General features: G+C 50.1%; 2 protein-coding genes and 1 long non-coding RNA gene across 4 annotated transcripts; all 3 read right to left on the bottom strand.

The window, feature by feature from the left end:
* Positions 1–1,021: 1,021 nt before the first annotated feature.
* Positions 1,022–4,569, bottom strand: LOC4348868 (protein unc-13 homolog). Its single transcript, XM_015757761.3, has 4 exons — positions 3,083–4,569; positions 2,575–3,018; positions 2,304–2,490; positions 1,022–2,209 (listed from the first exon to the last, which is right to left on the bottom strand). The coding sequence occupies exons 1-4, from the start codon at positions 4,448–4,450 to the stop codon at positions 1,257–1,259; spliced, it is 2,952 nt and encodes a 983-aa protein (XP_015613247.1). The 5' UTR covers positions 4,451–4,569; the 3' UTR covers positions 1,022–1,256.
* A 754-nt stretch (positions 4,570–5,323) lies between these two features.
* Positions 5,324–10,645, bottom strand: LOC4348867 (heterogeneous nuclear ribonucleoprotein 1). Of its 2 annotated transcripts, XR_001540666.3 has the most exons (3): positions 10,309–10,645; positions 8,923–10,231; positions 5,324–8,145 (listed from the first exon to the last, which is right to left on the bottom strand). XR_001540666.3 is itself a non-coding variant. In XM_015758759.3 (2 exons), the coding sequence occupies exons 1-2, from the start codon at positions 10,528–10,530 to the stop codon at positions 9,059–9,061; spliced, it is 1,395 nt and encodes a 464-aa protein (XP_015614245.1). In that variant the 5' UTR covers positions 10,531–10,645; the 3' UTR covers positions 8,637–9,058. The 2 variants fall into 2 exon arrangements, 1 of the variants encoding a protein (XP_015614245.1); XM_015758759.3 differs by lacking the exon at positions 5,324–8,145 and having other exon boundaries at positions 8,637–10,231.
* A 2,666-nt stretch (positions 10,646–13,311) lies between these two features.
* On the bottom strand, positions 13,312–14,579 carry LOC136353810 (uncharacterized). Its single transcript, XR_010737254.1, has 3 exons — positions 14,333–14,579; positions 13,835–14,240; positions 13,312–13,744 (listed from the first exon to the last, which is right to left on the bottom strand). It is a non-coding gene; the product is annotated as an uncharacterized lncRNA (long non-coding RNA).
* Between the last annotated feature and the right edge of the window lie 2,813 nt (positions 14,580–17,392).

The following is a 17,392-nucleotide window of genomic DNA, read 5'->3' as shown; positions in this document are numbered from 1 at the left end:
AAAATCGTCATTTAACTGTAAAACCAAATACAATACATCCCAAACTTATAAAACCAGTACAAACGAGATCCTTTCGTGGTATTATCACCAATTTTGGCTAATGTGACGCATATATGGCTCCTTTGATTAGGTTTTTGTCATATGCGGTGTTGACGTGGCGCTAACGTGCCAATTCAATAAAAAACATGAGGGCCCACGTGCCAGTTACAGTTTTTGGCTGATGTGGCATCTACGTGGCTCCTTTGAATAGTTATTCATCCCATGAGGCATTGACTTGGCAATTTGATAAAAAACATGAGGCCCACATTTCAGTTACGCTAGAAAATAATTAAAAAAATTTCTCCTCACTACACGCTGCTGGGTGGGGCGGGGCGGAGCGGGCGAGCCTGCCTCCTCCCTCTCCATGCGCGCTCGCCGCCGACCTCCATGTCCCCCCTCAAAGGCCTCCTCGCCTCCGGACGGCCATCGACAACCTTACGAGAGATGGCGGTGAGGAGGCGGCGGACGTGGCAAGGGCCAAAGGGCTGGCGTGGGATCGCGACGTGGAAGAACCAGGACGCATTGGAGATGGAGCGGAGGTAGCGGACGGCAGCCGTGGTAGGCGAAGGTGGTGGCGCGTGGAGCGAAGACGGCGTCGAGGGCGGATACAGCGGAGAGCATAGCGAGGTGGAGTGGGAGGGTGGGGACTGTGGATGGGGAGCGAGTGGGCGTTGTAGGAAATTACTCTCTCCGTTTCTAAATATTTGACATCGTTGACTTTTTAAGCACATGTTTGACCGTTCGCCTTATTCAAAAACTTATGTGAAATATGTAAAACTATATGTATACATATAAGTATATTTAACAATGAATCAAATTATAGGAAAAAAATTATTAATTACTTAAATTTTTTAAATAAAATGAACGGTCAAACATATTTAAAAAAGTCAATAGCGTCAAATATTTAGAAACGGAGGGAGGACTGAACAAAATTATCGTAAGCTTTTTCGCTAGAAAACTTTCGAATGTAACTACATAGGAATGACACCAATATTGAAACTTTCAGATCCGTGCCAGAAAATTTTACATATTCGTATTTGTGTTGGGTTTACAGTTCGTTCGAGAGATTATGAGGTTTAATTCCGACTGCAAAGATCGCAAAAATCTAGAGCTGTATGGCGTGTAGCTACCGTCTTCTTCAACTCCGATGGATACACTGCGCGGCTGCGCCATTGCTGAGCTTGGAGACGGGACGACGCGAAGCTTTTTTTGCATGATCATCGTCGCTTGGCGAGCTGGAACGTGCGCTTCAGAAACTGGCTGGCGGCCTCGTCGTCGCGGTGGCAGAGCACGCGGAGGATCGTGTTCGCGTCGGCGGCGTCCCACCGCCTCGACGTCGGCGGCACCGGCGTCACGCCGCCGTAGCCGCCGTCGCCGTCGTCGCCGCCGCGCCCCACGGCGGCGACGATGGACTCGGACGTGGCGACGCCGAACGCGTCGATGAGGGCGTCCGTCGGCCGCGCCATGAGCTCCACGACGCGCTCCGCCGCCTCGGCCTCGCGCGCCACCACCTCCTCCGGCACGAGCCCCTCGCCGCACGTGCAGAACGCGCGCCTCAGGCTCCGGAAGTCCTCCTCCACCATGGCGTGGTCCCCCCTCGCGAAGCTCCGGTCGCCGCCGCCGGCGAGGAGCACCATCAGGAACGCCTCGAACGACGCCCTCATCACCTCCCGCACCGCCACTGGCTGCGCCCTGTCGGCGAGCACCGACACCAGGAACGTCAGGTTCTGCTTCAGCGCGCGCAGCGCCGGCCTGATCCGCGTGTCGGCGACGCCGCGGAGGTAGAGGCCGTGGTAGAAGGAGTGGCGCGAGTCGAGGAACACGAGGCGGAACGCCGCCACCTCGGCGACGCGGGCGATCGCCGACTTCGCCGCGGCGCGCGCGCCGTCGAAGCGTGGCGACGGCGCGGCGACGAGCGACTTGTCGATGGCGTGGAGGTGCGTGAGGACGTACTCGAGCGTGTTGAGGCGGACGTAGAGGCGCTGCGTGCCGCGGCTGATCGACGGCCGCGGGACGTGGTGCGAGCCGCCGCCAACGCCGACGCCGCGTGGGCCGCCCTCCGGCGCTTGGCACGACGGCAGCACCGTCTTCCTCCACAGCTTGAAGAAGCCCGAGTCCTGGTTGCACCTCGTCAATGGTGGCAACGGTGGGAGGTAATTCTGCTTGGCCCCTATGATTCAGAGACGTGTAAGTTTGATCTGAACACTACAAATATGATACTCTGTTATCGTTGACTTCTTGTCACGTGAGTGGATGTGTCTCACCGCACGAGGCGACGAAGGAGATGTACTCTTGGAAGATCGCCTCGAGGCCGTCGACGAGGTCTTGCACCACCTCGTCTTTCGCGCTCGCCGGGATCTCGGAGAACTCTTCGACGGTATACTTAGCCAGCTTCATCATCTCCATCGCTGACCCGGCAAAAGGTTCATCTTTGGATTTTGGTATCCAGCTCTAACACGTTTTGTTGCAAATCAATGGTAAGTATGAAAAATGATTTTTCAAGTTGGACGTCATCAAGGTGTTCGACGAAATTACCTCGGTTTCTTTGGCTCTGGCGAGGCAGTCCATGGTGATCTTGAACCTGTCGTCCATCCACACCTTGAGCAAGCCCATAACGACGGAATCCACCTCGTAGGGCTCCATGTCGCCGACGATGGCCTTGGCCCGGTCGTCGCGGCAGTCGGCGGCGTCCTCCGCCGTCATCTGCGCCATGGCCTTCTCCATCCTGCTCGCCGACTGGAGCACGCGGACGAGCTCCTCCGTGAGGATGGTCACCTTGCCGAGGTACTGCCTCAGCACGACGCCGTAGCAGCCGTGCAGGGTGACCGCCGCGACGGCCACCGGCGCCGGGTGCCACCGCCTCAGCACCGGGCTGAAGCTCCGCCGCTCCACGACGGCGAGCTCCTCCGTGTCCCTCGCCAGCTGCGTCAGCACCACCCCCGGCTCGCCGTCGCCGTCGCCCATTCCGCTCTCGAGAATCTGGAATCAAAACGAACATGAATTGATGCAACACAAATTGTGATTCTGAACCCAAGAACTTCACCTTGGTGAAGGCGTTCTTCATCGAACACCTGATGTAGTAGTCGACGCGGTCACCGGCGAAATTGGCGGCGTCGTCGGCGTCGGCGGCGGCATCACGGTCGGCGATGATCTTGCCGGCGGCGAGCGAGATGGAGAGGAGGATCTCCATGACCTCGGTGGGGGCGCCGCCGATGCCCTTCTCGTAGCTGTCGTGGTAGTCCAGCAGCCGCTTCTCGGACCACTCCTGCATGGCGCCGAGCGCGCCGAGGAGCGCCTTGCCGTACACCGCGTCGCGGGTCCCCCTGGCGTCGGCTGCGACGTCGGCGAGCACGGCGAGCGCGGCGGCGGCGAGCTCCGGCTCGACCTGGCCGGTGACGACGTACTGCTGGAAGAACGCCCACGCGAGGCACACGTTGTGCACGGGCCTGGTGACGCCCAGCGTCGGCCACGTCTTCCTGATGAGGTCGAGGAGCTCGTCGACCTCGTCGAGCACGACGGTGCAGTCGCGGTGGTCGAAGATGGCGTGGAGGAGCGAGGCGTAGAGGAGGACGTTGAGCGGGTAGCCGTCGGCCCAATGGCAGGCGTCGCCGCCGCCGCTGCCGACGCCGGAGCGCCAGGCGAGGGCGTGGACGGCGCTGGTGAGGGTGCGCATGGCGTCGGAGCTCTTGGCGGTGTCGATGGCGCGGATCTCGGTGGCACGCATCACCTCGCGGAAGCGGAGCACGGCGGAGTTGAGGCGGTCGAGGGGGAGGGAAGGGTGGAGGATGAGGCCGGCCTCGAGGAGCTTCACCTGGCGGAACTGCCACTGGTGGTACTCCTCGCCGTCGGCGAACTCCGCCGGCTTCAGTTGCCGGAGGAGCTCGAGGGGGAGGACGATGGTGTCGGGCCTCCTGCCGACCTGCCCGACGACGGCGCGCATCAGCGTCCGCCGCAGCCGCGCGTCGCTCTGCTCGGTCACGCGCATCTGCTGCCGCATGATCTCCGCCGACGTCATCGGCCGCCGCCCACGCCCCGGGGACGCCGGCCCCGACGTCTGGCTCAGCGTGCGCACCATCATCGGCTGCGCCACCATCGCCGCCGACGACGACGACAGCCGCCTCGCCTTGAGCCCCAGCGCCTTCTTGACGCGGCTGCCGCCGCCGCCCCTCGGCCCGGCCACCGGCGACGACACCTCTGCTGCGCCGGCGGTGTTCCCGCCGGAGGAGGAGCGGCAGGACATGAAGAAGATCTCGTAGGCGGTCTCGCGGAGCTCGACGGGGCCGAGCGCGTCGACGCGTCCGAACGGGCAGCCGACGTCGGCGGCGGCGGCGAAGTCGAGCTCGGTGGCGTCGGACGAGGGCGTCGCGGAGGAGGTCACCGAGAGGGAGCCCGAACGCTGGTGGCGCCCCATCTCGCCGCCGTTCCGGGCGGCCGTGGCGACGACGGAGCGAGCGCGCGCGCAGCGGGCGACGTCGAGGAGGCAGGAGACGCGCGGCGACCACGACAGAAGCGGCCCAAAAAGGGGAGCCCAAATGGAGCTCAACTATTTCGGTGCCGGGCTTGCAGCTCAACCATTGAATTCCAGCTCGTGTTTTATCAGGCTAGCTTATGCTCCCTTGGTCGTTTTATCTTTGATCAAAGTAAAACTGATCCAAGTTTGATCAAGTTTGTAAAAAAAAAAAGTAAAATTTTCAACCCAAAACAAATATATTATAAAAATATAAATAATTTAATGAGTACTATGTTTGTTTACAAACTTAGTTAAACTTAAAATAGTTTAACTTTGACCAAAGTCAAAACGACTTATAATCTGAAACAATTATAATCTAAAACAAATGAAGTACTGTACTAACTAACCGATTAATTTGTAATTTATTTATGAGTTAACGATGGCTTGATCCTCATATGTAATCAAAACATGGTTAATAACCAGAGAAAAACATGAAGTAGATGAAGGGCAAATGTGGATACATTCACAGATGGGCAGACTTTATAGCTTATGGTCAATGCCATCAGTCAAATATTGCACTAACTGGGTTAGTTTATAAAGTTTCAACATTGCCAGCGTATGTATGAAGAAATATGTATTACTAAGCATAGATGTAATTGCAGAGATTACATGATTTAACATGATAAACTGGAGATACTGGATTGTTCAATTAACACAACGGTGAGCTTCCTATTCAATCGCTGTACATGAACAATGGTAACCTAGGCAAATTTGTCAATTACGGTTCTGTAAAAAAAGAAAATGCTATGTAAAAGGCTCACAGGAAACGTCACCTCTGGAACAAAGTCTTGCAAACCTTTCATCCATGACAACAAAACAAGTAAAATAGAGAGTTCGGCGATTTGCACTATTGTCTGGAAGAATGAGTTAAAATGTTACTAAAACTTGCCAAGAAATCATATCGTGCAAATATTGGCCACATCAATAGAATATATTGACTTGTCATGCAACAAACTCGATAAGCATCTCCAGATTAATGTACGCTCAACCCTTCCATCTGACAATTGGTAAAGTAGGGCACCAATTGGTAGCCAACTTCAAACAACTTGTCCTTCGATATAAGGTGGCAACGCTACTGTGAGGGTTTCCATTAAGATACGAGAAACGAAGAATATTGGATGAGCACGAGTCACTGTGGTCATAATACATGGCGGCCAGAATCATCTCTTGATTTTTGATGTACTTGCAGGTGATCTTTCAGCAAAGTCCTCGAAGGCATATTCCATTGCATTGATACCATGCAAACAAGGTATGCAAAGAGGTCAATAGAATGATGATAACATATCTCCAAAATGTTTGGTTATTTCAGATACTCGAGTAAAAACATATCAAAGATGTTTGGCTGACTATGACTTGGTTTGCTTGGCACCAGTGTGGTAATAAAGCTATCCACTATATATGGCATCTGCAGTCAAATTTCTAATTTTATATCTTTATCAGGTTTACTAAGAGATTTGACAGCAACAAAGCAAAAAATATATTGAAAATCATGAAAAATAAGTGGCACTAATTTATTTCTCATAGCTATTACTTAAATGGTTGTTTTAAAGCAACACCAAGAAATAGCATAAATAGAACATGTAAATCGAATTGCACTTGGTCATTTCCAAATATCCATGTCATAATACAGAAGAAGACTTAGTGATTGAGCTCCAAGGTTAATATATAAGCCGATCTGGTTATATTATGTTATTATATCACATGAAGTCCCAAACAGGCACTGAGCAACTAAATCATCTAATGGTTAGTACAAATGAAGTTGCAGTATTTTAGATCTTAATCAAGTTAACCGTGCGAGATACACTAATCAAAATTGTATTTTTCTGTCAAAAATAGTATTGCTTTCACATTTACAAATGGTTAAATGCAAACACAAAGCTTAGCCGTTAAATCTAACACTAATGTTTTCTCTCTCCACCCAGTAAATATCTTGACTCTTGAGTCTCCTAAATCAGTGTGGTTATTGTCATTTCTAAAGTCAGATACTGGTCCATCAGATTGATCCAGTGTACAGGTGCATCATTGCAAGTCCTGGAGAACCTTTTTTACTTACATGTTTTACCTTAACACCTATTAACTCCAACAGGCATAAGCCATGCAACTATTTGTGTTCTGCAATAAAATAAACTAAGGATGTGGATTCATAATACTAATCCAACTGGTTCAAACAAAACGCCAAAACAGAACTACATAACCTTAAATCTACCCTATAGTATACCTTTAGTTTAACAGAAGTGCTGTAATGAAACTGATTTGCAAAAGAAGGTAGAAAATATTGGTCATTTTAATCTAAATAGTTTAATAGTCAAGAAACAGCAAGTGGTAAGCAATTGTGATTATGTACTATATAATGTAGTGGACAATAAAATTGTGGTACATATATGTTAAGCTATGAAGCGAGCCTTATTCAATATGAAGAAATATATAATACTATTGAGTATTGACTACCTTGGCTAGTAATGTACTATATGCACAGTTAAATTTGCAATGAAGTACATAAGTGTAGGAACCTTAAGTCAAAGCCTTGGATTTTAATCTACATTGAACCATACAAGTATATAATCATAGACTGATTCCCTCCCCCCCCTTTTTTCCACTTCTATCCATCCAACAATAGCAACCGAGCAAGGCATAGCTGAGCGATGAACATGCTACCCAGGCTTATTAACAGGAACAAGCAATATGAGTGTTGTTTTCTCAAACTAGGATATTGGATCCTAGGTTTCCAGTACTTCCAAAAACTTGTAAAACATCATGCCAGTGTGCAAGACTGTAAGTACAACTTAAATCATGCTCATCAATTTAGTAAATAAGGGGAAAAAGTTAAGGAATTACTCATCCAAACTGTTTGTTTAAGCCAAATTCTGTTTGCAAAACTTGTGCACTAATCCATGACACAACTTTCATCACTAGTTTTATTAGTGACTAAATTTGTTAAGCCAGTAAAACAGATTTTCAAAAAATGCATCACCTCTAGGTATACAAGTGTTGTTCTTTTCCTAGATCTCCATGACACAACTTTCATCACTAGTTTTACTAGCAAATATGCGTATCTAAAAAGGTAAAAACATACATTAGATCATGGAATTATTCTTTTGAAAAACCTTCTAATTTATTATTATTTACTAAACTGATAGTAATTCACCATTGTCGATCTGTACATTGGGGATGGAACTCTGGCCAAAATTGACAAGATTTTGAATGAAAACATAATACTTCCTATGGTAGCTGGTAATGCTTTCTTTCAACTATAATATACCATTTACTAAATTGAACGGAAAATGAGGACAGATAGCATCTTGAACAACTTTCCTGGTACAAGTACCATGGTGAAAATGCTTTTCTTTTCCAAATAAAACTGAAAGTGAAACATGATTCCACATACCACCATCTTGTTGCACAGCACAAGATCCTTCAGAAAATGAAGCGCTTAAAAACAAGATGCTTGCTTTCTGTGTCAAATGCTTCAAGATTGGAAATCGTCAGCCCATCAAGCAAAATCAGTCGATGTCTCTGCCATTTCTCAGGCAGCCAGGCAGTTGATTCAAAAGGCCCCACTTGGACATGCTCTAAAAGGAAATGGCATCGCATCCAACCTGTACAGAAAGGAAATGTACGAGGAAGGATGATTATTTTGCTTGCCAAATGCCTGGAGTATTCTACTCTATGGTTTCTACCTGTATTTCATTCATCAAGTAGTATCACAGACTTCTCTGTATCTATACTACCTTAGAAATTGGCGCTACCAACTTGCTGCTAATATGCTCTTATTGCTTCAGGTAGGGGCTAATTGTTTGCCTCTACTATGCTTGTTTATCCATCTACATACCAAATATCAGAAACATACTCATAGCTCGACCACATACTTTAATGATATATCATTCCAATGACATGAAAAGCACTTGCACTACACCTGAACTTACTGCTAGAAGCAGCTACAGTATAAAACACCTCTATCACTGCATAGAAGTTTGAGGATTGTCATCTGTTACAATCAATATTAATGGAATAATACGCAACAGCACCTTAACTGCAAGGTGAGCTAGAGCACACCACAGAGAAACAACCAAAGATAGAACATTTCAGATTCAGGTAAAGCACAATCCAGCATAAATACTACTGTCAACCACAAACATATGATTCTGTAGAATAAAGGTACAACTAGATAGTTTGTTGTCCATAAGTAGTGAAGCTACTCTAGCTTTAAACTAGAGACGAAGCAACTGAAATTCCACTCATGACAAAGCACACCGACAGATAAGGCTAAACTTAAATAAAGCATTACGCAAGATACAGCTACTCCATAGTATAGCTAGAAGCTAGTTATTGACTACATTCTAGTAGTAAGCCGCAAAAGGTTCAAGCATTCCAACCCGGAGAAATACTGATTTAACCAGCAAATGGGAGATCTTCAAGAGGCCAAAAGCAATCAGAGGGGCCAGGGTAACACAACATACATAGACTGCCCAATTTTGCTGGTTCATCTCATAGATGCTCTAATGGCCTCATTTACTGAGCAACCCTAGGTTGCACACCACCATAACCACTGCCATAATTTGATTGGCCTTCAGACACTCCATTGACTGAAGCCCCAAACCCTCCACCTTGTGAAGGATCAGCCCAAGCATTTGGATAACCAGAACCGCCATTCCCGCTTCCATAGCCAGCACCATACCCAGATCCACCGCCAGCAGCTGGATTGCCAGCACCATCTCCCCTTCCTCCATAACCCCCATATCCACCATGATTACCATACGATGCATCTCCTCCATATCCACCATATCCATAGCCCTGGCTCCCATAGCCTGTGCCTGCACCAGCGGCCTGACTAGTGGGTGCATTACCTCCAGCAGAAGAGTTGTTCCAAGCAGCATAGCCTGCATTGCCACCATAACTCCCAGTGCCATAACCAGACGGAGCTTGACCACCCCATGGTCCTCTGTTTGCTCCTGGAGGACCACCCTGGTAACCTGAACCAGGCGCATTTGGATTGCCATAATGCCCACCATACCCAGCAGGAACACCTCCAAATCCTCCAGCCCCATAATTCCCATACGCAGTTCCAGGGTTAGCATGCCCATATCCATAACCAACCGTACCAGCACCATATCCTCCAGCACCATAACCGGGATAACCACCACTACCCTGCTGCGCCTGACCATACCTGCTAGCGTCACCTCTGCTATCATAGCCCCCAGAATTGGAGTTCGGCCCATTGTTACTCTGGTAACCCCCACCGCCGCCTCCCATGGAACGGCCACCACTGCCGGAGCCAGGGTTGGCCTCCCTGGGCAGGGCGCGCTTCACCTCCACCATCTTCCCGCTCAGGTCATGGAAGGTCTTGTGCAGCACGCGGTCAACGGCGTCCTCCGCGTCGAAGGTGATGAACCCGAACCCCCTCGGCCGCTGCGTGTTCTGGTCGTACATGACGACGACGTCGGTGACGACCCCGTAGGTCTGGAAGTACTGCCGGAACTCGTCCTCCGTCAGGTTGGAGGGCAGCCCGCCGACGAAGATCTTCTTCGTCCGCGCACCGCCGGCGTCACCACCGCCGCCACCACCACCACCACCGGCGCCTCCCCCACCACCGCCCCCACCGGAGGCGTGCCTCCCCCCCGCGCTAGGGTTCGCCGCCTTCGCGGCCTGCTGCTCCTCCCGCGAGAGCGCCCGCTTCACATCAACCTACGAAACCGAACCGAACCGAACCTTGAGAGGAGGGAATCCAACGCGAATATTCGCTAGGGTTTGAGAGGGGATACCGTGCGGCCGTCGAGGGTGTGGGGGTCGACGAGGGCGGCGTCGACGGAGGAAGGGTCGGAGAAGACGACGAAGCCGAAGCCGCGGGGGCGGCCGGTGAGCTTGTCGCGCATGACGGCGGCCTGGGAGACGTCGCCGTAGGCGGCGAAGTGGTCGCGGAGCTTCTCCTCGGTGGTCTCCCACGAGATGCCGCCGATGAACAGCTTCCCCTGATCCGACTCCATCTCCTCCCTCCGCCGCTGCTCTCACCTTCTCTCCTTCCTCTCGCTCGCGCGCCTCGGATTCTCTCGCGACGCGAGGAGGAGGAGGAGGCGGGGGTGGAATTTGGGGGATTTCGGCGTCGGGGAGGGGAGGTGGGGGGCGGAGATTTGGAGGGTTTGGGGATATTTTAGGGCGCGTCGTGTGGGGGGTGGGGACGTGGGGGAGACGGGTTATTTTTGTTCTTCTCTGTGGGCTTCTTTTTTGGGGTTTTTTTTTTTTGTTCTTTCTATGGGCCGAATTTGGTGCGAGCTTGTAGGAACTCGAATTTTTTTTATTTTTAATTTTTTTTATTAAAAGTTTTACAAAAAATAATTTTTCATTTTGAAAATTGACAGAAGTGGTCGCCTACCGCCCTCTGGGAGGGCGATTTTTAAAAATCGCCATCCCAGAGGGCGGCGAAAGTGACGTGGCAGACGGCCGTTCGCTCTCGGGCGACGGCCGTCAACGAAATTTGTAGGCGGCCCCCTTGCCGCCCTCCGCTAGGGCGATTTTGTACTGTGCGGGGGGCCGCCTGCAAATGGGCGGCGGGGGGCCTGGAATTTTGCAGGCGGCCCCCTTGCCGCCCTGGGGGAGGGCGAATTTATACTGTGCTTTATATTTTTTATAAATATCAATAGTTATCAAATCTTTTTATATTGAAAACTATACAAGATTAAAATCTCCAAGACTGGTAAAATACAATTTTATTATTTTTTAGGGCCTATTTGGAATGTTACCGTACAAATATTTTGTTAGTGCCAAAATATAAGCAAGTTTTGGCACTACCAAATATTTGGTAAGGTAAAATTGCATTTGATCATATTTGGTTTGCTGCCAAAATGTAAAATTGTAGTGAAGAATGTTCTACATAATCTCAAATCTAGATTACGTATTACCAATGAATAGGCTTCAATCGAAATCAAACACAAGTACTATTCAAATTACCAAAATATTGGTAGGGCATGTTTTTGGTAGCAATCCAAATAGGCCCTTAGTCTTACGCATACAAAAAATCACCACCATAATTAAACATTGTAATGATAAGATAGATAAGAAGTGCCATCGATACACGGTACAAATTTGTCGATCCCGACGAATCAAGCATGCGGTAACCTATCGGCACCTTCTAGGTCGGTCAGAATGCATTGCATTCTCGTGGTCCTTCAATCGTTGATACTCTACTTGTGTTTCTGACTATGTTATCTTCTGGCCATGATATGATGGAGTGACATTGTCGATCCATCGAGTAAATCCACCCATCCTTGGATTGCCCTGTAAAAATAGTAATGTTATTCAGTTTGGGTAGTAATTTTGTGCAAATCATAGCGGATTTTGTAAATGGTTAGACATACAACGAAATCGTTGTCTACATTGGGGCAGACAAAATATCTCCTTCGAAATGTTTGTTCAGCAAAGGATGTAGCCACCTGCCAGCGATCTCTGCACCCACACTTTGGACGCTCGGACCATTTAGGTAACCCTAATGGATTGGTCCTCCAGTCTAAGCTTGCAATTTCCACCCAACGTTCGTACTCCATCCAAACATGAATGAACTGTATGGTCGGTTCAGGTTGCGTTATCAGCCCGCCACTTGAAGTAACTCTGACTGTGTCAATCCATTGTACGAATTGACATTTCCTTACATCCTCCTATGTACATCCATTATGGGATAGTTAAGTTAATGATAGTACTGAGGAGTGATGAAAAGAATAGTTGTAATTACCACGAAATCATCGTCGACAATGTTTGGACACACGAAACACCTTTGTCCTCGAGTTCGGTGCCTTACGGACCTTATGACCTGACAACGGTCACCACAACGACACTCCGGACGCTCACGCCACGTGGGGAGTCCTAGGGGATTTACGTGCCATTCTAAAGCCTCAGCAGCAATTCGACGTTCATGCTCATCCTTCCACCTTAGGTAGTCCGATCTTGTTTCACTACGTGGGTAAGCACGGGTTCCGTCGTTTTGTGGGTTCTCCATGTCTACCCACTCGATGAAGTTGCACATTGGACGATATGTCTGCGTAAGATGTTACAATTGTGTACGAAGAAGTTAGTTTTTTTATCCATTTGAACTTCGAATAGATGAAGCATACCTGATCAAAGTTCGCGCATTGGAAGAATCTCCTGCCCCGAGTTTGTATCATGAGGGAAGACTTGAGTATGCATCCATCCCCACAATCGCACAAAGGACGGTCACACCATGGTGGAAACCAACCAGCAAAAGGATCGCTTCGCCAGTTGAGACGCTCAAGGAATGGCGCTTCCATTTTTGTGTGTTGTGTGCTAGTGGGAAAGAAGATATGAAGAGGTTGCCTTCAGATTGTCAATTATATAGCGTCGTTTTCACTGCAATATATGTGAACTCAATAAGATACATTATTCATTAGATGTGACAAGACGATCACGCGTGGGCGTGATTCACTTTATGTCAACAGGCAGCGCCGAAAGTTGATAGTGACAACTCGAGCTGCCGCTTTTCATGTGTGCTGTTGTGGACTGTGCGCGCTACTGGATCTGACACTACCGTGAAGCGCCGAAAGTGTGTTGTCGTGAGCATAAGTTGTTCTAGCACCATATGAATGAAAAGAACTATGTAGACAAGACAAACACAAGTAGTACTGCAGTAGTAATAGCAAAAGTAGTACTGCTTTACAAGTTTGTAAGCCAAAAGAAACGGTCACATAAGGACTGAAGAGGTAGAACACTACTGACGAGGCCTCTTACCCCTGTCCCTCCTACCCTGCGCCCTAATGTGCCCCTGGGAGTACGTGAGTCGGTCCGGGGGTACGGCACGGCCAACCCGTCTTGCCTGTACAGGTGTGACCTCTGGCTGCTCCTGAGTGTGCGCCTCTGGAGCTCCTCCAAGCTGAGAGGAGCCTAGTACGTCGTGGTGGTGTGCACCGTGCAAGTCGTCGTCGTAGAACTGGCTAGTAGGACCAGTCTTACCGGCGTGAGACGAAGAGGCCCCAGTACCGAAGATCCCGGCTGCAAATTCTGCTGGACAAGGACCATCAGTTTCATACAGGTATTTAATAGTATTAATAAAAAGTAAAGTACCGTGTGGGCGAGGGATCGACGCTCCGTGAGAGGAAGAGCTGGCGAACGCGCCCGAAGAGGTGGCGAACGCCCCTGCGGAGCTTGCGGAAGCGCCGGTCGTGCCTGCGAACGCGCTCGAAGGCAGACGAGGTCCTGCGATGAGGAAACGTGCCGTTAAAACATGGTGACATATTCGTGCAAAAGCTGAAACAAAAATGAACTAATCTCTGGGCTGAACTGTACCGTGCGAAACCGGTGCTGTAGGTCGCACTGCTCCGAAGCTAGGGGCGCTCGAAGGCAAACGAGGTCCTGCGAGGATGGAACATCAAGTTACGACGGGCTGATGTTTTCGTACATAAACAGAAACAAAACTTAAGAAACCTCTGGGCTGAGCAGTACCGTGCGAAACAGGTACCGTAGGTCGAGGTCCTGCTCCGACGGTAGGCGCGCGAGGCCGTGGTTGTACCGGACCAGCTGGAGGTACGACGTCCACGGCGCTGCGACAGGAGAAGACGCGCATGACCGCACGCATCTTCTCCTGCATCCGGTCGAAGGTCACCCTCTGCTCAACGTCAGTCAAGTGCAAACCTCTGTTCAACCTCACTTGGACTGCGGTGATATCGGCACTGATATCCCGTGCGGCATCAGCCTATGCAAGATGGAAATAAAAAATTCAGTAGTTGTCCTATATTATGCAAGATAAATGAAATAATTGTAAGAACTAATACAAATTCGACGTACCCCCACGAAGTAGTCTCGGTCACGGTGCGTGGGATACGCGTCCGTCACAACGGCAACGTGCGGCTCTGGGGCGTCTGGAGTGAAGGTCACACGCGCACGAGTGCGAGGAAGGTACCAGCGAAGGTAGTCATGGTAGTTCTCCTCCGTGTGTGGGAAGAGCTCGTTGATCACCTCCTCTGTAGCTAACACCCAGTCATCAACGTACTGCTGTACACGTGGAGCCCAAAGTGCGCCTGCTAGCTGTCCCCGTCGAGTCAACCTGTGAAGAGAGGTAAATTATATGGCTCGATGTAGTAATTATCATAAAAATTTAGAAATGAACAATCCGAACTCACGAGTGGTCGGCAGGGAGGACGGTCGGCTGCACGTTGCCCGGAAACAACTGCCTAAGTCCGAACTGTCTCATCACACGCTGCGGGCAGTGAGGCTCAACGAAAATGTCGAACACCATCGGCAGGATGGTGAGCCAGTAAGCCTGGTCGCGTGTGCACAACGACGAAAGTCCTAGCGGTGCTCTCGCAGCGACGGCCTCTTCTGTGTACGGCTCCCAGATGACGTCGCTCGGCTGGAGACGGTCAAACTCGAACACGAAGTCCGGGTAACCTCGTCTCACCTGGACGTGAGCGTAACGACGCTGCAATAAACATGATCGGAATTAGACATGTTATGTGAAGAAAAAAAAGAAGACGACTGATAAACTTATAACGCAGCGAAGTTGCACTAACCCCACGTCGACACCAGTAAGTCCCCATCGTGGGACAGTCCTCTGGCCACTGCGCGCTGCGACCAACCCCGTAGGGTGCGCTGTCCACCACTGGTCGACCTATGGCAAACTTCTCGGCTGCCCAAAGCTGAAGCAACATAGGGCAGCCAGCGATGATCACTCCCGCGTCAGTCTTCGTGCACGCCTCACAGAGGGCACGGTATGTGGCTGCTAGCACGGCAGAACCCCAGCTCCACTGCGGCACGTCCTGTGGCTGAGCATCCGCGATGGACCGTGCGTAGTGGACCAGCCGGAAGTCCACAACGTGCCCGTGGGTGCTAGTGAACATCACCCAACCGAACAACCACAACAGGTACGCCTCAAGGGAGCGTCGGACCGAGTTATCATCAGCGTCAGGGTGCAGAAGGTCCGCCTACAATTAAGAATGAAATGTTAGTACAAAACACTCTGTTGATCGCAAATAAGCATGTATGATAATAACAACTTATTTACTTACAGTGAACTGGAGCAACCAAGCCTTGCTAGGCCCGACTGTAGAGTACGGAGGAAGGGTGTTGGCCGGTCCTAGGTGTGGAAGGCGCATCACCTGCTCGAAGCGCGCAGTGATATCCTCCTTCCACCCAAAAACACCGTCCACGGGACCAACTGGTGCTCCCGCCAGCGGTAGCCCGAGCAGGTACGACACGTCCTGCAGTGTCGGAGCCAGCATCACCTGCTCGAAGCGCGCAGTGATATCCTCCTTCCACCCAAAAACACCGTCCACGGGACCAACTGGTGCTCCCGCCAGCGGTAGCCCGAGCAGGTACGACACGTCCTGCAGTGTCGGAGCCATCTCCCCACAGGGAAGGTGGAACGTGTGCGTCTCAGGTCTCCAGCGGTCTACCAGAGCGGCAAGGAGTGACCGGTCTGCATCCCACCGCTTCGCTGGGTCACGGTCGTCCGCCGCCGCCTCAACAAGCCTACAAAGTGGTAGAAGGCCTGCCGCACGCAACCTGTATAGAGCAAACTTCAAACATGAGTACAACACAAAGCAAAGTTGAGTTGAAATGTGAACATACGCGTACCAAGGAACGTGACGGAGGTCGACACGCAACCACTCGCGCGACGTGCGTGGATGGAAGGTGCCGAGCTGTGCACCCTCGACTGCTGACAGGAACGAGCGGTGGTTCCTGTCAATCCCACGGTTCAACAGCGCCGGTGTGTCGTACGCCATACCTGCATCAAATAGATTGATCAGAAACATATAAATAATTAGTTCAACATAAGTAATAAATGTTCATAAGCGAATTACTAACACATAAGTAATAAATGTTCGATAGCATTGTTACACCATGGAATCGCCTGCTGCGCGACGACGCCTTGGCCTTGCGCGCCTGCTTGTTGTTCCTTCACCAGGTGGTCGCCTACCATCACTTGCCTGTCCAGATGGACTAGCATCTGCGCCGCTTGGAACTTCTGCATTCTTCGGGCATTTCTTGTAAGTATGGCCGCGCAGATCACACTTGCTGCAGCGTAAAGTCCTCCCACCTGCTTCTGACTCATCCATATCATTTCTGATGCGTCTAGTTTGGCGTCGACCCTTTTTCACCCTTAACTTAGATGGATCTGTAATGTAAAAAACTTGGGCACTCAGCGTTGTGTAAGATCCTGAGATCCCGAACCCATATATCTCCTCACTCCATGTATGAAAGATTGTTTCTTTCCTGAAATAATTTGAGACGTACACATTGGGAGATATGCCACAATCACCGGCAGCAGCAAGAACGTGTGAGCAAGGAAGGTGATGAAGCTTCGGCTTCATACAACTGCAGGTACATCCACCATCCGCCTTCAAGACACATTCCTGCACGGCTTGCTTGCGATAGATACCACGCCTGCTCCTATCAACACACATTATTTCATACCGATGCACTTGTGTGCCTTGAGCAACAACTCTATGTCTCCTTGCCTTTTTGATTTTATCTTCCATGTACTTTGTCACTACGTTGCCAAACACTATGTTGTTATCGGCCATGGACAGACCAATTTTCTTGTATCGATCCCTAAAGTACGCTTGCGTGCCGTGAAGGATGAATTCAACAATAGCAACCAATGGAAGTATCCGAACTCCTCGCATTACCCAGTTGTACACCTCTGCCAAATTGGTTGTCATTATGCCATACCGAGATCCATCGGTGTCGAACAATAGAGACCACTTCTCCTTAGGCTCATTCTCAATCCACTGAGTGAAATTTCTGATGGACGACCCTGACCTCCTTCTCATTGTTGGTGGGTCATCATGTAATGCACCAAGAGGTATGGGAGGCTCGTCACCTTCAACTTGTGGTCTGCGAGAT

This window comes from Oryza sativa, chromosome 10 (genome assembly GCF_034140825.1).
Source record: "Oryza sativa Japonica Group chromosome 10, ASM3414082v1".
Taxonomy (NCBI): Eukaryota; Viridiplantae; Streptophyta; class Magnoliopsida; order Poales; family Poaceae; genus Oryza; species Oryza sativa.
The sequence above is the reverse complement of the archived record's forward strand: the minus strand, read 5'-3'. Positions and strand labels throughout refer to the sequence as shown.

Coding starts and splice junctions, on each gene's coding strand:
- LOC4348868 (XM_015757761.3), bottom strand. CDS start 4,450: ATGGGGCGCCACCAGCGTTCGGGCTCCCTCTCGGTGACCTCCTCCGCG. Junction 2,491..2,574: donor CCAGAGCCAAAGAAACCGAG/GTAATTTCGTCG, acceptor AAAACGTGTTAG/AGCTGGATACCAAAATCCAA. Junction 2,210..2,303: donor CTCCTTCGTCGCCTCGTGCG/GTGAGACACATC, acceptor TCTGAATCATAG/GGGCCAAGCAGAATTACCTC.
- LOC4348867 (XM_015758759.3), bottom strand. CDS start 10,530: ATGGAGTCGGATCAGGGGAAGCTGTTCATCGGCGGCATCTCGTGGGAG. Junction 10,232..10,308: donor ACACCCTCGACGGCCGCACG/GTATCCCCTCTC, acceptor TCGGTTTCGTAG/GTTGATGTGAAGCGGGCGCT.